At 37.9% G+C, this 22,034-nt stretch overlaps 1 protein-coding gene across 1 annotated transcript; it reads left to right on the forward strand.

Moving 5' to 3' along the window:
* The first annotated feature begins 25 nt into the window (after positions 1-25).
* On the forward strand, positions 26-20,528 carry Rnf103 (ring finger protein 103). Its single transcript, XM_013035518.1, has 4 exons — positions 26-650; positions 2,756-2,895; positions 14,081-14,196; positions 18,512-20,528. The coding sequence occupies exons 1-4, from the start codon at positions 425-427 to the stop codon at positions 20,082-20,084; spliced, it is 2,055 nt and encodes a 684-aa protein (XP_012890972.1). The 5' UTR covers positions 26-424; the 3' UTR covers positions 20,085-20,528.
* The last annotated feature ends 1,506 nt before the right edge of the window (positions 20,529-22,034 follow it).

Consider the following 22,034-nt stretch of genomic DNA (forward strand, 5'->3'; position numbering starts at 1 on the left):
GCCGGCCCCCAGCGCCGCCCGGAGCCGAGCCCGAGCCTGGCTCGGTCGCCCTCCGACGCCGGATTGCCGACCCCGTCACCTTGAGCCCAGCCCGGGGGTCCTCCCGGGGAAAGCGTCCCCCATCTTGTTCCCCGGCTGTCGAATGGATGGGGGATTTTGAGCGGTTCTCTTGTCTTCTTCTCGCCTCCTGACTGGAAGGCCCGGCGCGAGGCTCCGCGCCTCGGCGTCCCCTTCAACCGCACGGACACCCTCCAGCCCGCCCGCGTCTCCCCCCCGCGGGGATGGCCCGGTGAACGCCGCACGCGGAAGCGTGTTCTCCGGGGCCCAGCCTGCCTCGATCTCCTCGCCGCCACCCGCCTGTCCCCCCCCACCCCCCTCCCCAGATCCGGACTCTTGGGCCAGAGAGGAGACTAACCCGGGAAAGATGTGGCTGAAGCTGTTTTTCCTGCTCCTCTATTTTCTGGTCCTGTTCGTCCTGGCCAGGTTTTTTGAGGCCATTGTGTGGTATGAGACTGGCATCTTCGCCACCCAGCTGGTGGATCCAGTGGCCCTTAGCTTTAAGAAGCTGAAGACCATTCTGGAGTGCCGGGGGCTGGGCTACTCCGGGCTGCCCGAGAAGAAGGATGTGCGGGAGCTGGTGGAAAAGTCAGGTGAGTGTTGGGGTCCCCTCCACCTGGAGATTGGGGGGGGGCTCTCTGCCTCTATCTATCTGGCTGTCATCCTTTCCCAGCCCCATCGAACCGGGTTCTGGTCGGGTTCAGCGAGACTGCTTTGTCCCGGTTTTCTATAATAAAATATGGGAATCCCAGCTTGGAAGAGGGCTGAAATTATGTCTTTTTACGGTTATTTTTTTAGTGATGGCTTGAAAAATTTAGTTTTTTTAAGCGTTATTTACTAAATTGATCCCCCCCCCCAAATTTGATATTGTCATCAAACTGGGAAGTATCATTTGTCAGTTGGAATTCATCAAAATTTAGGAAAAGGAAGACTCCAAAAACGCAGCCTGGAATAGCGGTTTTTGTCACCGTGGTAATAACAGGCTACCTGGAAAGGAAAACATTGGGATAATATAAAAGAGACATTGGAACGTAACATTTAAATGTTATGAGTTTAAATATGGACAAAGTGTATCAGATTTTTAATTTAGTAAGATAAGGTGATTTTTCTTGTTTGAATGCCTGTCCAGTTTAGAGTTTATTGTGTTTCTGTCAGTGTTAATTTTTTTAGTATCTTAAATGTAAATTCCTTCTTTTCATGAATCACAGGCACTTTGCATCACTTGATGGGTTGAGGATTAGAACTAAAATAGTGCTGGGAGAATTTAAAATCTTAAAGAATGTATTTTCAGTAACTCTGGATTTGGGTGGCATTGGGTTAAAAAATGTTGGTTTTTCTTAACTGTTGGACAGTGTATATCTTTTTAAATAGAATTCCTGAGAGAGGAGTACAGCTAAGAAGGATATTGCTGTAGGAAGCATTGAAACTGAGGGTTATCTATTTTGTTACAAGTATATCTTGTCTTTTACTATACAGTTTTTCATAGTGCCCTCTAGCCATATAGTGTGATTTATAAAAACGTAAACTTCATAACAGTTTAACAGTTGTATATTTATAAAACTCTGATGTCACTGCTGGTGTAGAAGAAAGAAAACTTCCCTCTCAAAGGGATAAGTTTTTCTTCAGAGGAAATAAAAGATCACATATTATGCTTTTATAAGTTTTTCTTCAGAGGAAATAAAAGATCACATATTATGCTTGCGCCTTGTTTGATGATAGGCACACACACACAGAGAGTGAGGAAATGGAACACACACACACACACAGTGAGGAAATGGAGTATCTAAAGAAAAAGATCTCTAATAAACTGACTAGGCTTAGAAATGAGAAGTGACTACCTGCCAAAGTCAAATTTTCACAGTAAAATAACATGCATTTTGTTATTTTGACATTTATGTTATGTATTATTGCCTTCCTTTGGGCCTAAAAATACTTGTCATGTTTGATGCATAAGTTGATCACACATAATCTGAAGAACATACCTACCCCACAAAAAATACAGTCACTTCACACATTTTATAGGAAAATAAGTCTTGATATGGCAATTTAACTATAAAACTGAAATGTTTGTTTGGATGGCTTTGCTGCTATAACACTACAGTACTGGTTATTCATTGTTTTTAATATTTAAAGCAAAAACTGATGTGACATTAATATTTGCATTTGGTTTTATTTGATGATACAAACTCTAATTTATATTGTAAATTAGTGCATGGATGTGGAGTTTATTCTAACCTCCAAGTCACATAAACCCTGTTGCTATTTTAAGTGGAGTTAATGGCAAATTCTGTGAACCCGTTTTAAGTCAGAGTATATAAACTTATGTTTTAAAATGAAGGAAACAGGCATGTCATATATAAAACTACTGTGGTGTATTTTTGGATTGGTATGAATTGAATAATTTCCTAACCAATTTTGAATGATCCATCTGAAATACATACTCTGTTTTATAATGAATTTTGAAATGATCCATTTAGAAAATATAAAAAGTGGATTTTCTTCTGTTTTATTCACTTTTGTCTACCATATAATAGGTTCTTATTACAGATTCATTGGATATGTTTAGGTTCTATTGTTTTTATTCCCATAGAGTACAAGGAAAGGACAAATACATGATTCTACATGGTAGAAATGGAATTAATCATTGACATTCAGAGCATGGCATTGAAATTTTACATGTTTGTGTGTCTTGTTTTAGGTGACTTGATGGAAGGTGAGCTCTATTCTGCTCTCAAAGAAGAGGAGGCATCTGAATCTGTTTCTAGCACCAATTTCAGTGGTGAAATGCACTTCTATGAGCTTGTAGAAGATACAAAAGATGGCATCTGGCTTGTTCAGGTATCAGAAGCAATGATAATTCTTCAGAACTTTGAAAGAGCTATTATTTTTTACTAAAATAATGTGTGTCAGTTGGTGACACTACTGTTTACTTGTGTTTCGTAAGTAAAACTCAGTTCTCAAGGAGAGGCTGCTGTGTTGTTTTCTTAAAGTGAGAAACACCATATGCACTCTTTAAATTTAGTGACATGCACTGTTTCAGTTTTTGTTAACTCTAATTTTGAGTTTACCAGCTCAGATCTTTCTTTGCATATAGATGAAGAACCCTTAAATAGAGGTAAAATAATCCTATATTAGGGAAATAGCCGTTTAGGGCTATAAAGGAGGAATTATTGTGGATAGTGACTGGGAATATTCATTACTGTGCTTATGACAGGATATTTTAAACCCTAGTTTTTGTTTGTTTGATTTTGAGGTGGCCCTTGATTTTGGGGACAGTACTGGGGTTGGAACTGTGGACCTGAACTCTGGGTCCACTCTGGGTCCTTTCTTTGCTAGATAGGTGCCCTTACACTGAACCACATCTCAGCTCTGATGGTTATTTTTTGAGATAGGGTCTTACTTCCTGCCTGGGCTCAATCTGCTTGTGTTAGGCTTTCTGTTGTAGCAAGAGTGACAAGTATGCTTCACCATGTTTGGCTTTGCATTGAGAAGGGGTTTCTCAGACTTTTTTGCCCTGGTTGGCCTCAAACTACTATCCTCCCAATCTCAGCCCATCAGTACCTAGAGCTATAAGTGTGATTTAATCCCATTAAATGGAAGGCTGATGCAGAAGCTTTATGAGTTTAAGGCTAACCTGGACTATATATATAGCAGGACCCTATCTATCTCAAAAAAACTAAATAGTGGGTGGCATTGTCCAAAAAAGAAATGTACTTATTCTCTTTACCTGACTTATAGCTTGTAACCCTTCTGCACATCACCTTTATGACAACAATTTAAAGGAAATTTACCAAAAAAAGCTGGAGTGGAGCTGTGGCTCAGGTAGTAGAGTACTAGCCTTGAGCAAAAATACTTAGGGACAGAACTCAGACCCTGAGTTCAATTCCCAAGACCAGAATTAAAAACAAACAAACAAATATAAACAGCTATTTAGGCGACTGAGAATGAAGGACTGTGATTTGAGGCCAGTTTGGGCAGTTTATGAAACCCCATCTCAACCCATAGTGTGGTACAATGGTAGATGCTTGTCTTCCCAGCTACAGAGAGGCTGAGTGGGAGGATTTGTTTTAGCCCAAGCAGAAAAGTCCATGAGACTCCATCTCAGCAAAGATGCAGCTTCATATAATTGTAGGTACCTGTAATTCCAGCAACAAAAGAAGCCTAAAGTAGGCAGATCAAAGTGGCCCAGGCATGTACCAGGTGGAAACAAGACTGTGTGCTGAAAACAATCAGGACTGGGTGCATGGCTCAATGGTAAGAGCACCTGCCTGACAAGCATAAGCCTTGAGTTCAAACTCCAAGACTGCTAAAGACAGACAGACCGACCGACCCACAGACCAATCGATTGATTGATCCAAACAACAATAAAACATATGTTGAATGGTGAGATCTAATTAGTGTATTACAAAAAACTTCTCAAAGTATGGTTTAAATGAATGGACATATCGTTAATGTTTTGTAAATTAAAATAATCTAGACTACATTGAACTTATAATTTCTTAAATACTACTTAGAACAAAACTCAAATTATAAAATACGTATCCATTTAAAGTAAGGTCAATTAAATTACAGCATGAATTTGGTTAAAATTAATAATGTACTGTATAAAATGGCTGAAGCTTGGAGGTTTTATCAGACTATCCCTTTCTGAGGCTTTAAGAGATGAAATAGTTTGTCCATGGTCATAGAACTAATTGATGTATTGAACCAGAATCAAATCCTAAGTCTCCTGATTTCTTGCTGGATGTATTTGTTATTTCATTCTGCAGTCAATAAAATCTGATTTAGGATGTAGAAAAGTAACTTTATATTTCTTTCTGAGAATAAAGGCTGAGTTCTGAGACCTTAGCTGTATAGCTAGTCCTATCACAAAATTCAGTGTGATTGTAAATAGACTTTCCATTGCATATGACCTAAAATAAATATGCATCTAAAGAGGATGGAATAATACTGTAGTGTGCTAACAGGTTAAGGTTTGGGAATTCTTCTAGAGATTGCTTTAGATAGCCTTCCTATTGAATTTGGATTTACACTCCAGATAATGGGCAGTATGTACATTATCCATTCAAATTCTACTTTATTTCTGCATTAGGTAATTGATTTTGAAAAATAAGCTATAGGGGCTAGGGATGAAGCTCAGTGGTAGAGCAAGCCAGTAGATAGACATTGCTCTTAAAGAAAAAGAAGCTGTAGCTCCTTCAAAGCTTTAGCTTATAAGTAAGTAGTTATTTTCTTTTTCCTGGTATTTATTTCTACTAATAAGCTCTGATTATTGGCATTTATAATTTATATTTATTACTGCAATAGAATTGAGTAGCCAGTCCCACAGTTCTGCATGTATAGTCTAAATGCTTGTTGCTTGACTTAATTGATTCCATGCAAATAAATGGTAGAGATGCTGAGTACTGCTGGAACTTGAAAGAACCGTTTTAAAAAACTGGAAATTCTTTTGATATATAGGATACTGTCTGTAGGTAACACATTGTAGTTCACTAGGTTAGCCACATACTCTTGGTTTACAAACGAACTAGCTTTTGATGTCATGTTAACGATATTGATGGATTAAGCTTCATTAATACGTGACAAAATGCATCCATTTATTCAACAGGTATAAATATGCTATTCCCGGTTCTGAGCCCTGGAGATAAATAGGAATACACACCAGACTATGTCCTTGCTTTCTTAGGCAGTTCACATTCCAGTCAGAAAGGCAAATACCCACATAAATGAATATTTAATATAATACCAGTAGTAAAAAAATGCTAAGAAGAAAAACAGGCTAAGGAAAGAAAGTAGCAAAAAATTCTCTTAAAAGGTGACAGTTGTATGAAGTGAGGATTAAAAGGCAATTGTAAGTATTAACATTACAAATAATAGCTTCTCTCAATGTACATACACTTCAGTGTCAGCCCTAGGGCTTGAACTCAGGGCCAGCCTGTACATTTGAGCTTTTTTTGGCTTAAGGCTAGCACACTCTCTACCACTTGAACCATAGCTTCACTTCCAAGTTTTGTTTTTTTTCTGGTAGTTAGTTGGAGATAAGAGTCACAAGACTTTCATGCCCAAGCTGACTTTGAACTATAATCCTTAGACCTCAGTCTCCTAAGTATATAGGATTACAGGTATGAGCCACAGGCACCTGACTCTAAGACTGGAAATATTTTTTAAAGGCTCAGAGGTATTAACAATTGAATATACCATATTAAAATAACAAGCCAGGTGCCGATGGCTCACACCTGTAACCCTAGCTACTCAGGAGGCTGAGAGGATCCACGGTTCAAAGCCAGCCCGGGCAGGAAAGTCTGTGAGACTCTTATCTCCAATTAGCCACCAGAAAACCAGAAGTATCGCTGAGGCTTAAGTAGTAGAGTGATCTCCTTGAGCTGAAAAGCTGAGGGACAGCACCCAGGCCCAGAGTTTAAGACCCACAATAGACAATATATATTGGTTTTCTGTGTATAGAAATGATGCAATAGAACATATACTTTAATTTTTCTAGTGACATTCAAGGTTTGCTGTGATCACCGTGGTTTGGCTTGTGGTCCTTGGGGCCAGTGGCTTACATTTGTCAGATGGCTGGTTTGGTTTGGACAGAACAATCTTTGGCAGGACAGCCAAGAAGAGTGAGATTGAAATCCTGTCCTTGGCACTATGAACTAACCAGCTAAGCTAATCAGTACAGATACACTGGTTTCAGCTCTATAATTATTTGTTTCTAAGCTGTATTTGAAATTGAAATTACCTGCTAGAAATAGAACAGAAATATTCTCTTTGGTTGTCATTCTTCAGATAATATGAATTCAGTCTTTTATATAACTTTGCACAAAACTAGTTCGGGGACTAGAGGAGTGATACAAATGATAGAGGCCTGCTTATTTCAAAAGAAGCTATTTTCTTTGCTCCCTTATTTTTTTTTAAGTATAGAAGAAGTGTTTTCATAGTAACACTTCTCTGAAAGACAAATTCTGATCATTTCTGTCCTCTTCAGGTTGTCAAACTCTTTATGCTTCTCTATATTTGTACAGTGTGAAGTGAACCGAACTAATTTTAGTTTTTAAAGTGGTGAAATACATGTGGCATACCATAATACTGTAGATACCAAGTTATAACGATTCTGACATGGAGTTTTCCTGCTTTGTTCCTAACCTGATCTCAGATCTTTAATTAGCTAGTTTTTTTTTTTTTTCCAGTTTTAGATTAATTGGTTCTTCCTACCCAGTGTTGTTGACACCACAAATAGAAGGTGATTACTTTTCTTTCTAAAGACTCTTGGTCAGAGAGGCAGATGGCACGGTGGAAGGCTTCTGAAATGGAAAAGTTAGCATAATTTATGGAGCTTATGGGTTTGCCTCTTACATTTCTGTTTCGATTTTTTTTTTGTCAGAGTTTAAAGAAATATATTTTTTCTTTTTTCTTTTTTTTTTTTTTCCGGTTGTGGCGCCTGAACTCTGGGCCTGGGCACTGTCCCTCAGCTCTACAGTTCAAGGCTAACACTCTCTCAATTGAGTCACAGTGCCACCTCTGGCTTTTTCTGCTTATGTGGTGCTGAGGAATTGAACCCAGGGCCTCATGCATTCAAGGCAAGCATTCTACCAGTGAGCTATCTTCCCAACCCCATATTTGTTCCTTTTGCCTGTGCCACATCATAAGTAATTTAAAGTCACTGGAATGGAAGTAGAGATGAAAAGCACCACCTGACTTAAAGAACTGAGGTGCATTGGTCAATGTTTACTGAAGTATTATGTTAATATAATTCCTGTTTGGCACAAACCACTAATGGCTGACTTTAAGTTTGTTTATATTTTTGCTCCTAGACAGTAGTTTTTTCAGAACAATTCTACTTTATTTTCTTATTTATCAGCTACTCATGAAGCAAACCACTTTATCCTGTCTATTGTGGTTGTGAAAGACTATGTTTACTTATCAATTAGAAGGAATATTAAAAAAAATTAAATTTTGTTGAGTTTTGTTTTTATCATTACTCATCCTAACTTCTTATGATTTTTGTAATAGCCTACAGTTTTATTTTATTTATTTTATTTTTTTATTTTTTTTGGTCCAGTCGTGGGGCCTGAACTCTGGGCCTGGGTGCTGTCCCTCAGCTCTTCAACTCAAGGCTAGCGCTCTACCACTTGAGCCACAGTGCCACTTCCGGCTTTTTTTCTTTTTTGCTTATGTGGTGCTGGGGAATGGAACCCAGGGCCTCAGGCATGCAAGGCAAGTGCTCTACCACTGAGCCACCTTCCCAGCCCAAGGCCTACAGTTTTAATAGATCCTTGGTTAAATGAAATATTGTGAAATGCAAAAAATAGTATGGTACTCCAATTGTTTAAGGAGGTTATATTACTTAATATTCAATCTTGTGTGTGGAGATTTGCAGTATTAAAAGAGGTATGTCAGATGTTCAATCAGCAGTGAAATCCACCTCCAAAAAATAGGCCAACATGTATTTTTAAAATTTATTTTTGTGTGTGTTCTGCAAATGGAGCTTGAACTGCTACTTGTGGTTTGCCTGGCTTTTTCATTTCTTTTTGCTGGTCCTGGGTTTGAACTTGGGGCCTGGGTGATGTCCCTGAGCTTTTATGCTCAAGGCTAACAATCTACCACTTGAACCACAGCTCTGCTTCTGGCTTTTGGTGGTTAATTGAAGATAAGAGTCTCATGAACTTTCTTGCCTGGGCTGGATTTAAACCGAGATGCTCAGATCTCAGCCTCCTGAATAGCTAGGATTACAGGTATGAACCATTGGCATCCAACTTGCCTGGCTTTTTTTTTTCTTTTTTTCCCCCAAGGCTAGCTGTCTACCACTTGAGCCACAACTCTACTTTCTACTTTTAGATAGTTAATTAGAGATAGACTCTCACAGCCTTTTCTGCCTAGACTGGCTTCAAATCTCTGTCCTCAGATTTTAGCCTCTTGAGTAGCTAGGAGTACAGGTGTGAGCTACACTTCCACTTCCAGCTTTTGTGCTGATGAATTGAGATAAGAGTCTCACAGATTTGTCTACTGGGGCTGACTTAGAACCATTCAGTCTCCTAAGTAGCTCCTAACTACAGGCCTGAGCCACTAGCATATAGCAAAAGTGTATTTTTAAATGCACTAAATTGGCTATCTTTATATGTCCAAGAGCTACATAAGGCCCACAAAAGCATTTGGTACAGCTTCTCATTGGCTGCCTAAAAGGTATCTGCCTGTGTTAATAATTTTGAATAGCCCAAGAATGATACTATTAATATCGTTGGCAGAAAAAAAAGTATGAATTCAGGGCTGGGAATGTGGCGTAGTGGTAGAATGCTTGCCTAGCGTGCACAAAGCCCTGGGTTCGATTCCTCAGCACCACATAAACAGAAAAAGCCACAAGTGGTACTGTGGTTCAAGTGATAGAGTGCTATCCTTTAGCAAAAAGAAGCATTAGGGACAGTGCTCAGGCTTAAGTTAAAGCCCCAGGACTGGCAAAAAAAAAAAAAAAAAAGTATGAATTTAGTTGGTAGAGTTGCTTACCTAGCAAACTTAAGGCCCTAAGTTCAAAACAATACTGCCAAAAATAAAACAAAAAGGAGCATTAATGCACATTCAGTTATATAGTCAGGTACTATTTATACTAATGTTTGTGCCAAAAGCTTTCTGAGTGACTGGTTGCTGGGAAAGGGATTTTCATATTAAAAGTACAAAAGTTAGTTTCCTTTAGGTGTTCTATATAAGTGAAAGTAGAAGAAAGAATTACAAAGACATAAAAAAGAGAAATGCTGTAATTAAATATAAATATAAGCACCTCTATGAACTAGGTGCTATATTAGCTATAGAATACAATAATGAACAAATGGAGGGATGGCATTTATAAAGGCAGATACTTTGGGAAGGGCACTTCTAGCCTGTGTTGCCAAGACTCTTCTAGGCTCTGTACTTTTGTACCCACAGAGAATGCAGCCTCCTTCCTGAGCTGCTCTCCCTTCATAATGAGACCAGCAGTATAAATGCCACTCAGAAAAATGTGTACTTGCTAGGCGCCTGTAATCCTAGCTACTCAGAAGGCTGAGATCTGAGGGTTGTAGTTCAAAGCCAGCCTGGGCAGGAAAGACCATGAGATTCTTATCTCCAATAAACCACCAGAAAACCAGAAGCGGCACTGTGGCTCAAGTGGTAGAGCACTAGCCTTGAGCTGAAGAGCTGAGGGACAGCACCCAGGCCCAGAGTTCAAGCCTCATGGCCGACAAAAAAAAAGAAAAAGAAAAATGTACAGAATATAAGCTATAAATCAAGTATTCCTATTGGTGTGCCACAGGAGAAATTAGAATATTTTATGTCTTCCATGTAACTCAGTGAGATGAGCTATTTTGTGAAAATACTGACTTTTTTTTATAGTGGACATTTAATTTAGCCTCCATTAAATTTAATGCATTTTAAATCTGTTGAAAATGTAACTGTAAGGCTTGACTCAGGGCCTCACACTTCCTAAGTAGTTACTCTACCACTTCAGCTATGCCATCTTGGACTTTTTGCGTTAATTATTGTGAATGATATATTTGGCCGTTTCATGATATTTTTGCCCAGTTTAGCCTGTACTTCTCTCCTTCTATTTGTTTATTATGTAGCTAGTATGACAGGCATATGCCACCATGACCAGCTACTGGTTGAGATGGGGTCTTGCTAATTTTTTGCCCAAGCTATCTTCAAGCCGTCATCTTCCTCCCTAGTAGCTGGAATTAAAGGCATGAAATACCATGCCTGGCAGACAAAACAATTTCTAATTACATAAATAAAGCTATATGGTCATTTAAAATGCTTTCCTGCCATACCTAGATGATTTTTCATTTTTGTGCCACTCTCTCAGTCGGGGATTCTTAAGCCCTTCAAAAGCAGATGCCAGAACAGATTGCTGAGGAAATAGGCCCTGGGGTTGATTATTGTCATATATATCTGCTTCAGCAATGTTCACAACTCTATTCTCTGCTATCTCTGCTGGAAGTAGTAAATACCTGGGAACAATCTTCTCATTTCTTCTCCTGTTTCTAACATTGGAATTTGTGTTCTGAAAAGGATTTTTCTGAGATGCCCAGGCATAGAGCCATGTATGTATTGACAGAGGAGGTCTCTTAAATCATTGAAGCATTGTTGTTATAAACATATACTTGAAATGTTTGGCTTATTGGCAGCCATAATCAAGAAATAGGAAAATGTCTGAGAAGTTGCTTTTATTTTTTGTTTTTTGTTATTTTTTAGCCATTCCTGGTGCTTGAATCAGGGCATGGGCACTGTCCTTGAGCTTTTGTGCTCAAAACGTGCTCTATCACTTGAGCCACAGCTCCATTTTCAACATTTTGGTAGCTGGAGATAAGAATCTCATGGACTTTACCTGCCCAGGCTGGCTTCAAACTAGGATCTTCAGATCTTAGCCTCCCAAATAGCTAGAATTAAAGAGTTTCAGGCATGAACCACCAGCGACCAGCTGAAAAATAAGTTCTTAAAAATAAAAATAAATCAAAGGGAAAGAACAGGAAATATGTGGTATAATTACAAAGAGTTCTTAATCTCCTGAAGAATCTGAAAATTAGGTTCAAGGTATCTCTGGTTTTATGGCCAAGAGAACTATTATAGTGACTCTTAAGTTACAGCAAAAAAAGAAAAGAAACGCTTATCTTGTGACTTTTGAACCAAGGAAAAAGGTGAAAGCTGGAGTAATGTGACCTATATGAATATTCTCAAAAAACTTTCATTTACAACAATGTCTAAACTTCCATCTTTCTGCTTATCTTGGCCATCAGTATACTCAAATATGAACTCATATCTCCCTCATTTATTTTTGTTAAGAAAGCAGTATCAAACTGGGCACCAGTGGCTCATGCCTGTAATCCTAGCTACTCAGGAGTCTGAGGTTTTAAGATCATGGTTCAAAGCCAACCCAGGCAGGAAAGTCCATGAGACTCTTACCTCAATTAATTGGGTGAAACTGTGGCTCAAAATGGTAGAATGCCAGCCTTGCGGGGGGCGGGGCGGGGGGGGGTGTAGAATTCAAGGACAGAACCCAGGCCCCGAGTTCAAGCACTGTGACTTAAAAAATATCATAACCATTTGCTTAATGCTCTTAATTTGCATGTGAGTATTTATTAAGCATCATAGATAAGATGCCACGTATACATGTATGTCACTATAAGTATGAGGATGACATATCAGGGGAGTTATTGGTCAGTAATCCAATGGCACATAAAGTGAACTTAGTCATTTGTCATGAATGGGTAGCTCCACGCTCTACTGCCCTCTGATGTTTTTTAGACTTCATTTGTTCAAGTGACTACAGGTAGGGTAGCTGCACCACCTCTTCTGTAGGACCTGCAGTGTATGGTTTTATAAACGTGAAAATGATCCTTCCTACCAGAAAGATTAGAGGTTTTAGAATATTGTAACTTTAAGTTGAATAGTAATAGCACTTATAAGTAAGTTTGGCCTATCCCCTGAACTTAAATAAATCAGATGCTTTCATTTCTAGGGTTCCTTTAAATTCTTAGTTATTTTTTGTATTGGGTTTTTATTTTTCAATTTTAGTTTTTAAATTCCACTTAGTTATTTTTGTGTCTCTGTTTTTTGTTTTTACTTGTGTCTTCATTGAATTCAATCTTGATTCTCACAGGAAAATTAGGAAATAAATGGAAGAGATATAAACTATTAGAGAGACTGACAATGATAAATAAGAGAACTTTTTGCCAGGTGCCAGTGGCCCACACCTGTAATCCTAGCTACTCAGGAGTCTGCAATCTGAGGATCTCAGTTCAAAGCCAGCCCAGGAAAATCCATGAGATTTTTATCTCCAATAAACTACCCAGAAAAAGCCAGAAATGGCTCTGTGGCTCAAATAAATGGTAGAGCACTAGCCTAGAGCACAAAGAGGCTCAGGGACCGCTCCAAAGCCCTGAGTTCAAGCCCCAGGACTAGGGGAAAAAAAGTTGTTATATAATTTAAAGGTTAAATTAGAACTTTTTCTTGAAAAATGTTTTTTCTGTACCAATTATATTTGAAAGTCAAATCAAAGTTACAAGAAAAAAATTGGTAGTTTAAAAAATCTTGTTAGAGTTTTACATTGTCATTAAGGAAAAAATGCCATAGATAAATAATAGTATTGTTTCAGTTAAAGCATAGTTTAATAGAAAACACATCACCAACTATTGGCTTCATAATTATGCTTTAAAAAAGTGAAATTTGAGGGCTGGGAAGGTGGCTCAGTGGTAGAGCGCATGCCTTGCATGCCAAAGCCCCGGGGTCAAATCCTCAGCACCACATAAGCAAAAAGAAAAAAGCCGGAAGTGGCACTGTGGCTCAAGTGGTAGAGCGCTAGCCTTGAGCTGAAGAGCTGAGGGACAGCGCCCAGGCCCAGAGTTCAGGCCCCATGACCGGACTCAAAAAAACAAACAAAAGTGAAATTTGATGGTGAGCTTTAAATTCTGCGTTTAAAATATACATCAGGAGTAGTGGGGAGGGTCTTTTCTAAAAAGGAATAAAATTTGATTGTATGTATGGCAGTTCTGTAACTAGTTTGGATTTTCTGTTTTCATTTTTTGAAAAAAAAATGTGTGATAAAACCTGTGGGAATTTTTCCTGAAACATTAAAAAAAGTCTGTTTATGTACATGCAAATAAATTTCTTTGATATAATTTTTTTAAGTGAAATTTGAATTTCTTGAATCCACATGTAATTTTTTACAAGCTTTATCTGGATTTGAAATTTTTCAGAGCAAGAAATTACTTCTGGGCCATTTTCTTCCTATGTACCTTAATTGTAGAGAATAAGCCACATGGTGGAAATCATGGTTAGCTTCTTTACTATGATTTTAACTCTGTTCTCTGTAACTTCCAGTGTTTTAAGACTTTTCTAGTGCTTCTTTTATAGGAATTGCAATGATAATCTGAGTACTACAATAAACAAGAACTGGGAACAATAACTGTCAAAAAATGTGAAATTAGACTGGATATAAGTGATTGGTTTTACTGTGTTAGGTAATTAAACTGAGTTTTTTTCTTTTTTGGGGGAATAGGTCATAGCAAACGACAGAAGTCCTTTGGTGGGTAAAGTTCACTGGGAGAAAATGGTAAAAAAGGTGTCAAGATTTGGAATACGTACAGGCACTTTTAACTGTTCCAGTGATCCCAGGTAAGTGGATTAGGCAATTCTTAGAATTTTGAGTACTGACCAGAATCTTTCTTATTTAATGTAGCTCATTAGCACGGTTTAGCACAGTTTACCCAGATCTCTCTTAGAACTGTACTCTTTCTCACTCTCTTTCTCCCTCCCTCTTGCTCTCCTTTCTTTTGGGGATGTCTTTTAAGAGTGTCTTTGGTCTTTTTTGTCTCAGTGTTCTCTTACAAATAGCTGTACATTGTATCAGTGTGCTGATTAAAATCTTTTTAGACTTCCACCCTCTATAATTATGTTGACTTCTGTCTACTCTAAAACTATCTGTAGGTAGGTCATTTTTCTTAAAACCTAGTGTTCAAGCTCAGACTCATCCTTTCTCTTTATGTGTCCTTTCTCTTTCTGCACTTCAATATTTTATTTTTCTTCTATCTTTGCATTCTCTTAGGCAAGAATTTGGTTTGGTTTAGTTATCATTTCATTATTTACATTTCTTCTATATTACATTCCTTCTATATTCGATTTCTTTTTTGAAATGTATTTCTATTTCTTGTGCCACCAAGTTAATAAAGACTACCATGCATAGCATGCTTTGTTTCATGCAGAGGGGACATAAGATATATATGTCAAAATCCTAATGTCTTCCCTTTCTGTCCATCTTATGTATTGGCCACAATGGACAATTCATTTGTGTATAGAAAATCTGCTAAACCTTTACTGTAACTTCATTGGCTTTATTTTGCTTCTCTTCTTTCTTTGATAAATGCTTTTAAGGTATTACAACATTATTAAAAGTAATATGAACATTTAGTTTTCATATTTTAGTTTTAAAATTAATATATATATGCATATATGTACGTATTGTGTGTTGTTCTGCATATTGTTAGACAAGTATTTAGATAATACGTATTAGTAGCCTCGTATTAGGATTAGAATTTTTTTCCAACTCTAGAAAATAGGCTATACTTTGAAAGATATTATGATCCCAAGTGAAATTTTCCTTTATTGGATAGAGTAAAATTCAGTGTAGAATGACAGACCTTAAAAATACCATTTAGAGCCAGGTGCCAGTGGCTCATGCCTGTAATCCTAGCTACTCAGGAGGCTGAGATCTGAGGATCATGGTTCAAAGCCAGCTCGGGCAGGAAAGTTCATGAGACTCTTTTTTGTTGTTGTTGTTGTTTTTTGGGTCCGGTTGTGGGGCCTGAACTCTGGGCCTGGGCGCTGTCCCTCAGCTCTTCAGCTCAAGGCTAATGCTCTACCACTTGAGCCACAGCGTCACTTCCGGCTTTTTTCATTTTGCTTATGTGGTGCTGAGGAATCGAACCCAGGGCCTCAGGCATGCAAGGCAAGCGCTCTACCACTGAGCCATCTTCCCAGCCCCTCGTGAGACTCTTATCTCCAATAAACCACTAGAAAACCGAAAGTGGCTCTGTGGCTCAGTGGCTCAAGCACTAGAACGCTCACCTTGAGCTGAAGAGTGCAGAGACAGCACCCAAGCCCAGAGTTCAAGCCCCATGACCGACAAAAAAAAAAAAATAGCACTTAACAGCCAGGCACCAATGGCTCATGCCTGTAATCCTAGCTATTCAGGAGGCTGAGACCTGAGGATTGTGGTTCAAAGCCAGCCCTGGCAGGAAAGTCCATTATACTCTTGTCTCCCAGTAAACCACCAGAAAACCAGAAGTGGTGCTGTGGCTCAAGTGGTAGAGTGCTGTCCTTGAGCTGAAGAGCTGAGGGACAGCACCCAGGCCAGAGTTCAAGTCCCATGACCAAAAGAAACAACAAAAATACCATTTAACTCTGAACTAAAAAAAAAATACTTGTTTTCCTTACATGAAGAAACAAATGCACTAAAATTTTGTCTGTTTTACAAAGCAAGTTTTTCTCTCATAAAGAATATGATTAGAGGGGCTGAGAAGGTAGCTCAGTGGTAGAGCGCTTGCCTTGCATGCATGAGGCCCTGGGTTCGATTCCTCAGCACCACATAAGCAAAAAGAAAAAAGCCAGAAGTGGCACTGTGGCTCAAGTGGTAGAGCACGAGCCTTGAGCTGAAGAGTTGAGGGACAGCGCCCAGGCCCAGAGTACAGGCCCCACGACCGGATCCAAAAAAAAATATGATTAGAATTTTGACACAAATCAGGAGCCAAAGTGGTTTTAGGAGGACAAAAAAAAAAAATGACCCAGAGTAGAAATGTGTCATCACAGGTATCATACTCAATTAAAACATTAAAGCTGTTTAGAATTTAAGATGTATATGAATCTGACTTACTGCTTTTTTCAGCAAGGGTCAAAAATAGAACTAATCTTAGTTATTTTGTATTGACAAAGTGTTAAGGATAGAAGATACTTTCTTTTTTATTAACATATATTAATCATACGAGGGGCTTATTGTGACATTATCACATATATTCAGTGAAGATAACTTATTTTTAAGGAATATATGCTTTCAAACCATTTTAGTTGAAACAGTATTGATTTCAATGGTGTCTATCTTGTTGGAAATAAATCAACAAGAAGCTAAGCTGTCTGTCATTCTGAGTCACTGAGATCATTTTCCAGAGTCATTACTAACTTTAAGATATAACATGTTATTTTCAAAATTCCTAATATAGAATTAGTCATTAGTCATTGTAAAATCACATCTACATATATCACAACTTTCCTTTTTGATTATATGAGTTATAATATGTTTATTTGGTAAAAATATAATGCATTTTCACTAAGCATGACATCCGTAATTTTGCATTATTATTCTGAGTGAAATCCAACATTAGTATGCATTTACAAATCTATAATAAGCAAAATGTATTGACATAGTAGGTTCTTGGAGAAGAATATTGTTTTAAAAGAAATGGAAATGTTCAAACTTATAACCTATCTGTGGTAGTATGAGAGTGACTTAACTTTTTTTCAGTATTTTTTATCACCTAGTTTGATAATGCCATAAATTAATAACAGTCATCACCCTATTCAATGTCTAAACAAATAACTTAATTTTGAATTATTCTATAGTTGCTAGTAAGTGAGATCATTTTTGGACTGAATCTCTTAATCCTAAATACTTTTTTTTTTTAACACATTTTGTTTCTTCATGGTTTCCAGTGAAGAAATAGGAGAATAAAGAAACAAATGAAGGGCTTGCAGTTCTTCTTTTCTGGGTTATCTTTTTTTTTTTTTGGTTGGTTGTGGGGCTTGAACTCTGGGCCTGGGAGCTGTCCCTCAGTTCTTCAGCTCAAGGATAGCACTCTACCACTTGAGCCACAGAGCCACTTCCAGTTTTCTATGGTTTATTGGAGATAAGATCTCATAGTCTTTCCTGCCCAGGCTGGCTTTGAACTGTGATCCTCAGATCTCAGCCTCCTGAGTAGCTAGGATTACAGGCATGAGCCACCAGTGCCCGGCTTGTGAGTTATCTTTTGCACAAATTACTTTGCAATTGTGCCTGTGAATATCAGGGATTATAAGGTGGCCAGGTTAATAAATGGTAAGGCTTGACTCCCACTCTCAAGAGTTTGCACCAAATCAAGGACTTGGCATCTAGGATCATTTATTTCCTTCTCTTTTCCCTGCTCATCTGAATTCTAATCAGCCTTTAAGACCTAGATCATTCATGAAATCACCAGCTCAAACTCCAGTGCTGTTGAACTTCATATACATTATTTAACAATGAAATATATACTGTTTTACTATTTCTGTTTTGTCTCATTTGTTTTGATTTTGGTTTTGGTTTTGTGCTGGTTCTGGGGCTTGAACTCAGGGCCTAGTGTGTTTCTGGGCTTCTTTGTTCAAGGTTAGCATTCTACCACTTTACAGCTCCACTTTTTTGGTAGTCAGTTGGAGATAGAGTCTCATAGGCATTCCTGCTGGGGTTGGCTTCTAACTGTGATTTTCAGATCTCAGCCAGGAGGCTGAGTAGCTAGGATTACAGGGGTTTCAGTCTCTTTAAGAGGATATTTAATTGGCTTATACCAGTTATCTTTAAGAGGATTTAACCTCCTCTTGATCAGGTTTTATTTGCCTGTTGTCTTTTAGATCTTAGCAGCACTGAAGGCATTGATACATAGATACAAAAGATGCTTAAGTATTTACTGATACCCTTGACTCAAAGGCTTCTAGATATTCTTCAAAAATTTTTTTCAACTACAAACCTAAACTATAAAAAAAAGCTTGATTTTCTTCTTGCACAACTTCCTTGTATTGGGCCCTCTTATTGATTATCTGAGGGCAATTTGATCTGGAGAGAGAGTCAGGTCCTAAAAAAACTTATTGGGAGAAGATACATTATGCAACAGCCAGTTGTTTATTCATAGTTTACTCTCCTCTCTTACAGGTACTGCAAGAGAAGAGGCTGGGTTAGATCCACTCTCATTATGTCTGTTCCACAAACAAGTACATCTAAAGGGAAAGTCATGCTTAAAGAATATAGTGGACGAAAGATTGAAGTAGAGCATATATTTAAGTGGATAACTGCCCATGCAGCTTCTCGAATCAAAACCATTTATAATGCTAAACATTTGAAAGAAGAATGGAATAAAAGTGATCAGTATTGGGTAAAAATATACCTGTTTGCAAACCTTGACCAACCACCAGCCTTCTTCTCTGCACTAAGCATAAAATTTACTGGAAGAGTTGAATTTATATTTGTTAATGTGGAAAACTGGGACAACAAGAGTTATATGACAGATATTGGTGTGTTTAATATGCCATCTTACATACTTAGAACTCCTGAAGGAATCTACAGATATGGAAACCACACAGGCGAATTTATATCCCTTCAGGCTATGGATTCATTTTTGCGCTCATTACAACCTGAAGTAAATGATCTGTTTGTTTTGAGTTTGGTTCTAGTTAATCTTATGGCTTGGATGGACTTATTTATTACACAGGGAGCTACCATCAAGCGATTTGTGGTTCTCATAAGCACTTTAGGGACATACAATTCTCTGTTAATTATTTCCTGGTTACCTGTATTGGGATTTTTACAGCTCCCTTATTTAGATAGCTTTTATGAATATAGCTTAAAATTGTTGAGATACTCCAATACAACCACATTGGCTTCATGGGTAAGGGCAGACTGGATGTTTTACTCTTCACACCCAGCCCTGTTTCTCAGTACATATCTTGGACATGGTTTACTAATTGATTACTTTGAAAAGAAGAGACGGCGAAGCAACAATGATGAAGTCAATGTCAATAACTTAGAGTGGTTATCAAGTCTGTGGGACTGGTACACCAGCTACCTCTTCCACCCCATTGCTTCTTTTCAAAACTTTCCTGTAGAATCTGATTGGGATGAAGACCCTGACTTATTCTTGGAGCGGTTAGCTTTCCCTGATCTTTGGCTTCACCCTCTGATACCAACTGATTACATAAAAAATTTACCAATGTGGCGATTTAAATGTCTTGGAGTCCAATCTGAAGAGGAAATGTCAGAAGGTTCTCAAGACACTGAAAATGACTCAGACAGTGAGAACACAGACACTGTTAGCAGTGAGAAGGAAGTATTTGAAGATAAACAAAGCATAGCTCACAATCCTCCAGGAAGAGCAAGTCACTGTGATGCTAAGGCTTGTTCGTGTGCCAATAAATATTGTCAGACCAGCCCATATGAAAGGAAGGGGAGGTTATATGGATCCTGTAACACTAATGAAGATATGGAACCTGATTGGTTAACTTGGCCTGCTGATATGTTGCACTGTACTGAATGTGTTGTTTGCCTAGAGAATTTTGAAAATGGATGCTTGCTAATGGGATTGCCTTGTGGTCATGTGTTCCATCAGAATTGCATTGTGATGTGGTTGGCTGGGGGCCGACACTGTTGCCCTGTTTGCCGGTGGCCTTCTTATAAGAAAAAGCAGCCATATGCACAACACCAGCCTTTGTCAAATGATGTCCCATCTTAACCACGTGCAATTTGTCCTTTATAAGCTTTCAGTATCTTACAGCTTGCCTTTTTAATGTTAGTCACAATGTTTTTGTGGTTCAAAATTTACTTTAATGTTAGTGCAGTGACAAGAAATACACATTATGCTAATGTTGATGACAATTTATTTGGTTGCTTTGTGTGTCAATTGAATGCATACTTAATTGTAAAAAAATTTTATTTACAATATTGGAAATTCTGAAGTTAATGTTTTTTGTAAGCACAAAGAAGTATGATAGAAATTTATCCTAGCAAGACTTTACAAGGTAGGATCAAATTCTAATGGAATGGAGCCGGTTTCTTATCCTAAATGTTTTCTCCCTTTTTACAATCTGTCCAGCACCTCTTGGTTAAATAATGTATGCTTTGAGACATGAAATTAAAACAAACCTATAAAATAAATTATTTTAAAACGAGAAGATTACAGGTTTTTAATGTTAAATTGTTTGTGATAAGGGGACTGATTTCTGTGTTTTTCTGATTCATAGGTACATCAAATACAATTCTTGACTTACATGAAACAAAGACAAAGATAGAAGGAAGGCTACTGACATCAACCAGAGACAATGTTCACCGTTAGCTTTGTTAGCCTTGATGAGAAAGAATTTCATAGAGGGCCTTATTAAATAACTTATTATTTAGCACATCTAAAAAAATCAACTGTAGTATATTAGCAACACATAAATTACCTTATAAGCATTAATTGGCTGTGTTTTGAAAAATTTTAGAACTAGAGAAGGTTTGGGAACATAGTATACTAAACGTCAGTAACATTCATCTCTCTGCCTAATTCACCGTGTTTGTCACCTCTCTCTAATCTTTTTCCCTTCTAATACCTTTTGGGGTTTTTTGCCAATCCTTTTGAAATGAAATCTGAGTCATCATGGTGCTTCGTCTCTAAATATATCACTCTATATTTCCTAAAAAACAATTGCATAACTACCAAATGATTATCACATGCAAAAAACTTCACATGGCTTCAATAATACCTAATATATGATCCTTTCTTCCAAAATACCTTATATTTGTATTTTTGTTTTCATTCTTATTGTAAACTTAAGATTTGTGCCTTAAGTAAAGTCTACTTTCTTTTGTTCTTTTCTCTAGAGCAATTGTTTTTTTTCTGAAACTAACATTTTTAGTCTGCAAACTACTTGGCTTATAAAATGTTCCACACCCTGGATTTCTCTCTTTTATGATTAGATTTAAATTAATACTGCTGGTGGACACTGACAGCTCACACTTGTAATCCTAGCTAATCAGGATTGCAATTAGAAGCCAGCCCAGGCAGGAAACTCCATGAGTTAATCTCCAATTAACCATCAAGTTGGAAGTAAAAATGTGGTCCAAGTGGTAGAGTGCTAGCCTTGAACAAACAAACTAAAGGACAGTGCCCAGACCCTGAGTTCAAGACCTTAGTAATGGCAGAAAAAAAAGTTTGTTTGTGATGTTAAATTTAATTGAAGTGATACCCACTTTATCTTTTCATGATAAGGTACTTTTTTACTTCATAGTTAAGGCATCTGTGAGACCACACAAATATCCTCTTGGCACAATAGTTTTATTTTTTGGTGGTACTAAGGTTTGAATGTGGGGCCTTGCTCTTGTTAGGCCAACACTGACACGGCCCTTTATGCTTTAATCTTTTTTTGTTGTTTTCTTTTTTGGTACTGGGGATAGAACCCAGGATATTGCACTGGCTAGGCAAGCACTTTGCTACTGAGCTACATCCCAGCCCCCTAATAATTTTTTCAAATAGAAACTTGAGTTTTTGCCCAGATCGGCCCAGACAATGTATCTCCTTTGTATGCCTTTCTCTTAGTTGAGATGTCATATGCCCTCCACCATACTCAGCTTTTTTATGGGTTGCGATGGGGTCTTGCTAATTTTTTGCCTACCCTGACCTCAATACTCTGACCTCCACCACCCA

The sequence above is a fragment of the Dipodomys ordii genome, unplaced genomic scaffold, assembly GCF_000151885.1.
Source record: "Dipodomys ordii isolate 6190 unplaced genomic scaffold, Dord_2.0 Scaffold214, whole genome shotgun sequence".
Classification (NCBI taxonomy): domain Eukaryota; kingdom Metazoa; phylum Chordata; class Mammalia; order Rodentia; family Heteromyidae; genus Dipodomys; species Dipodomys ordii.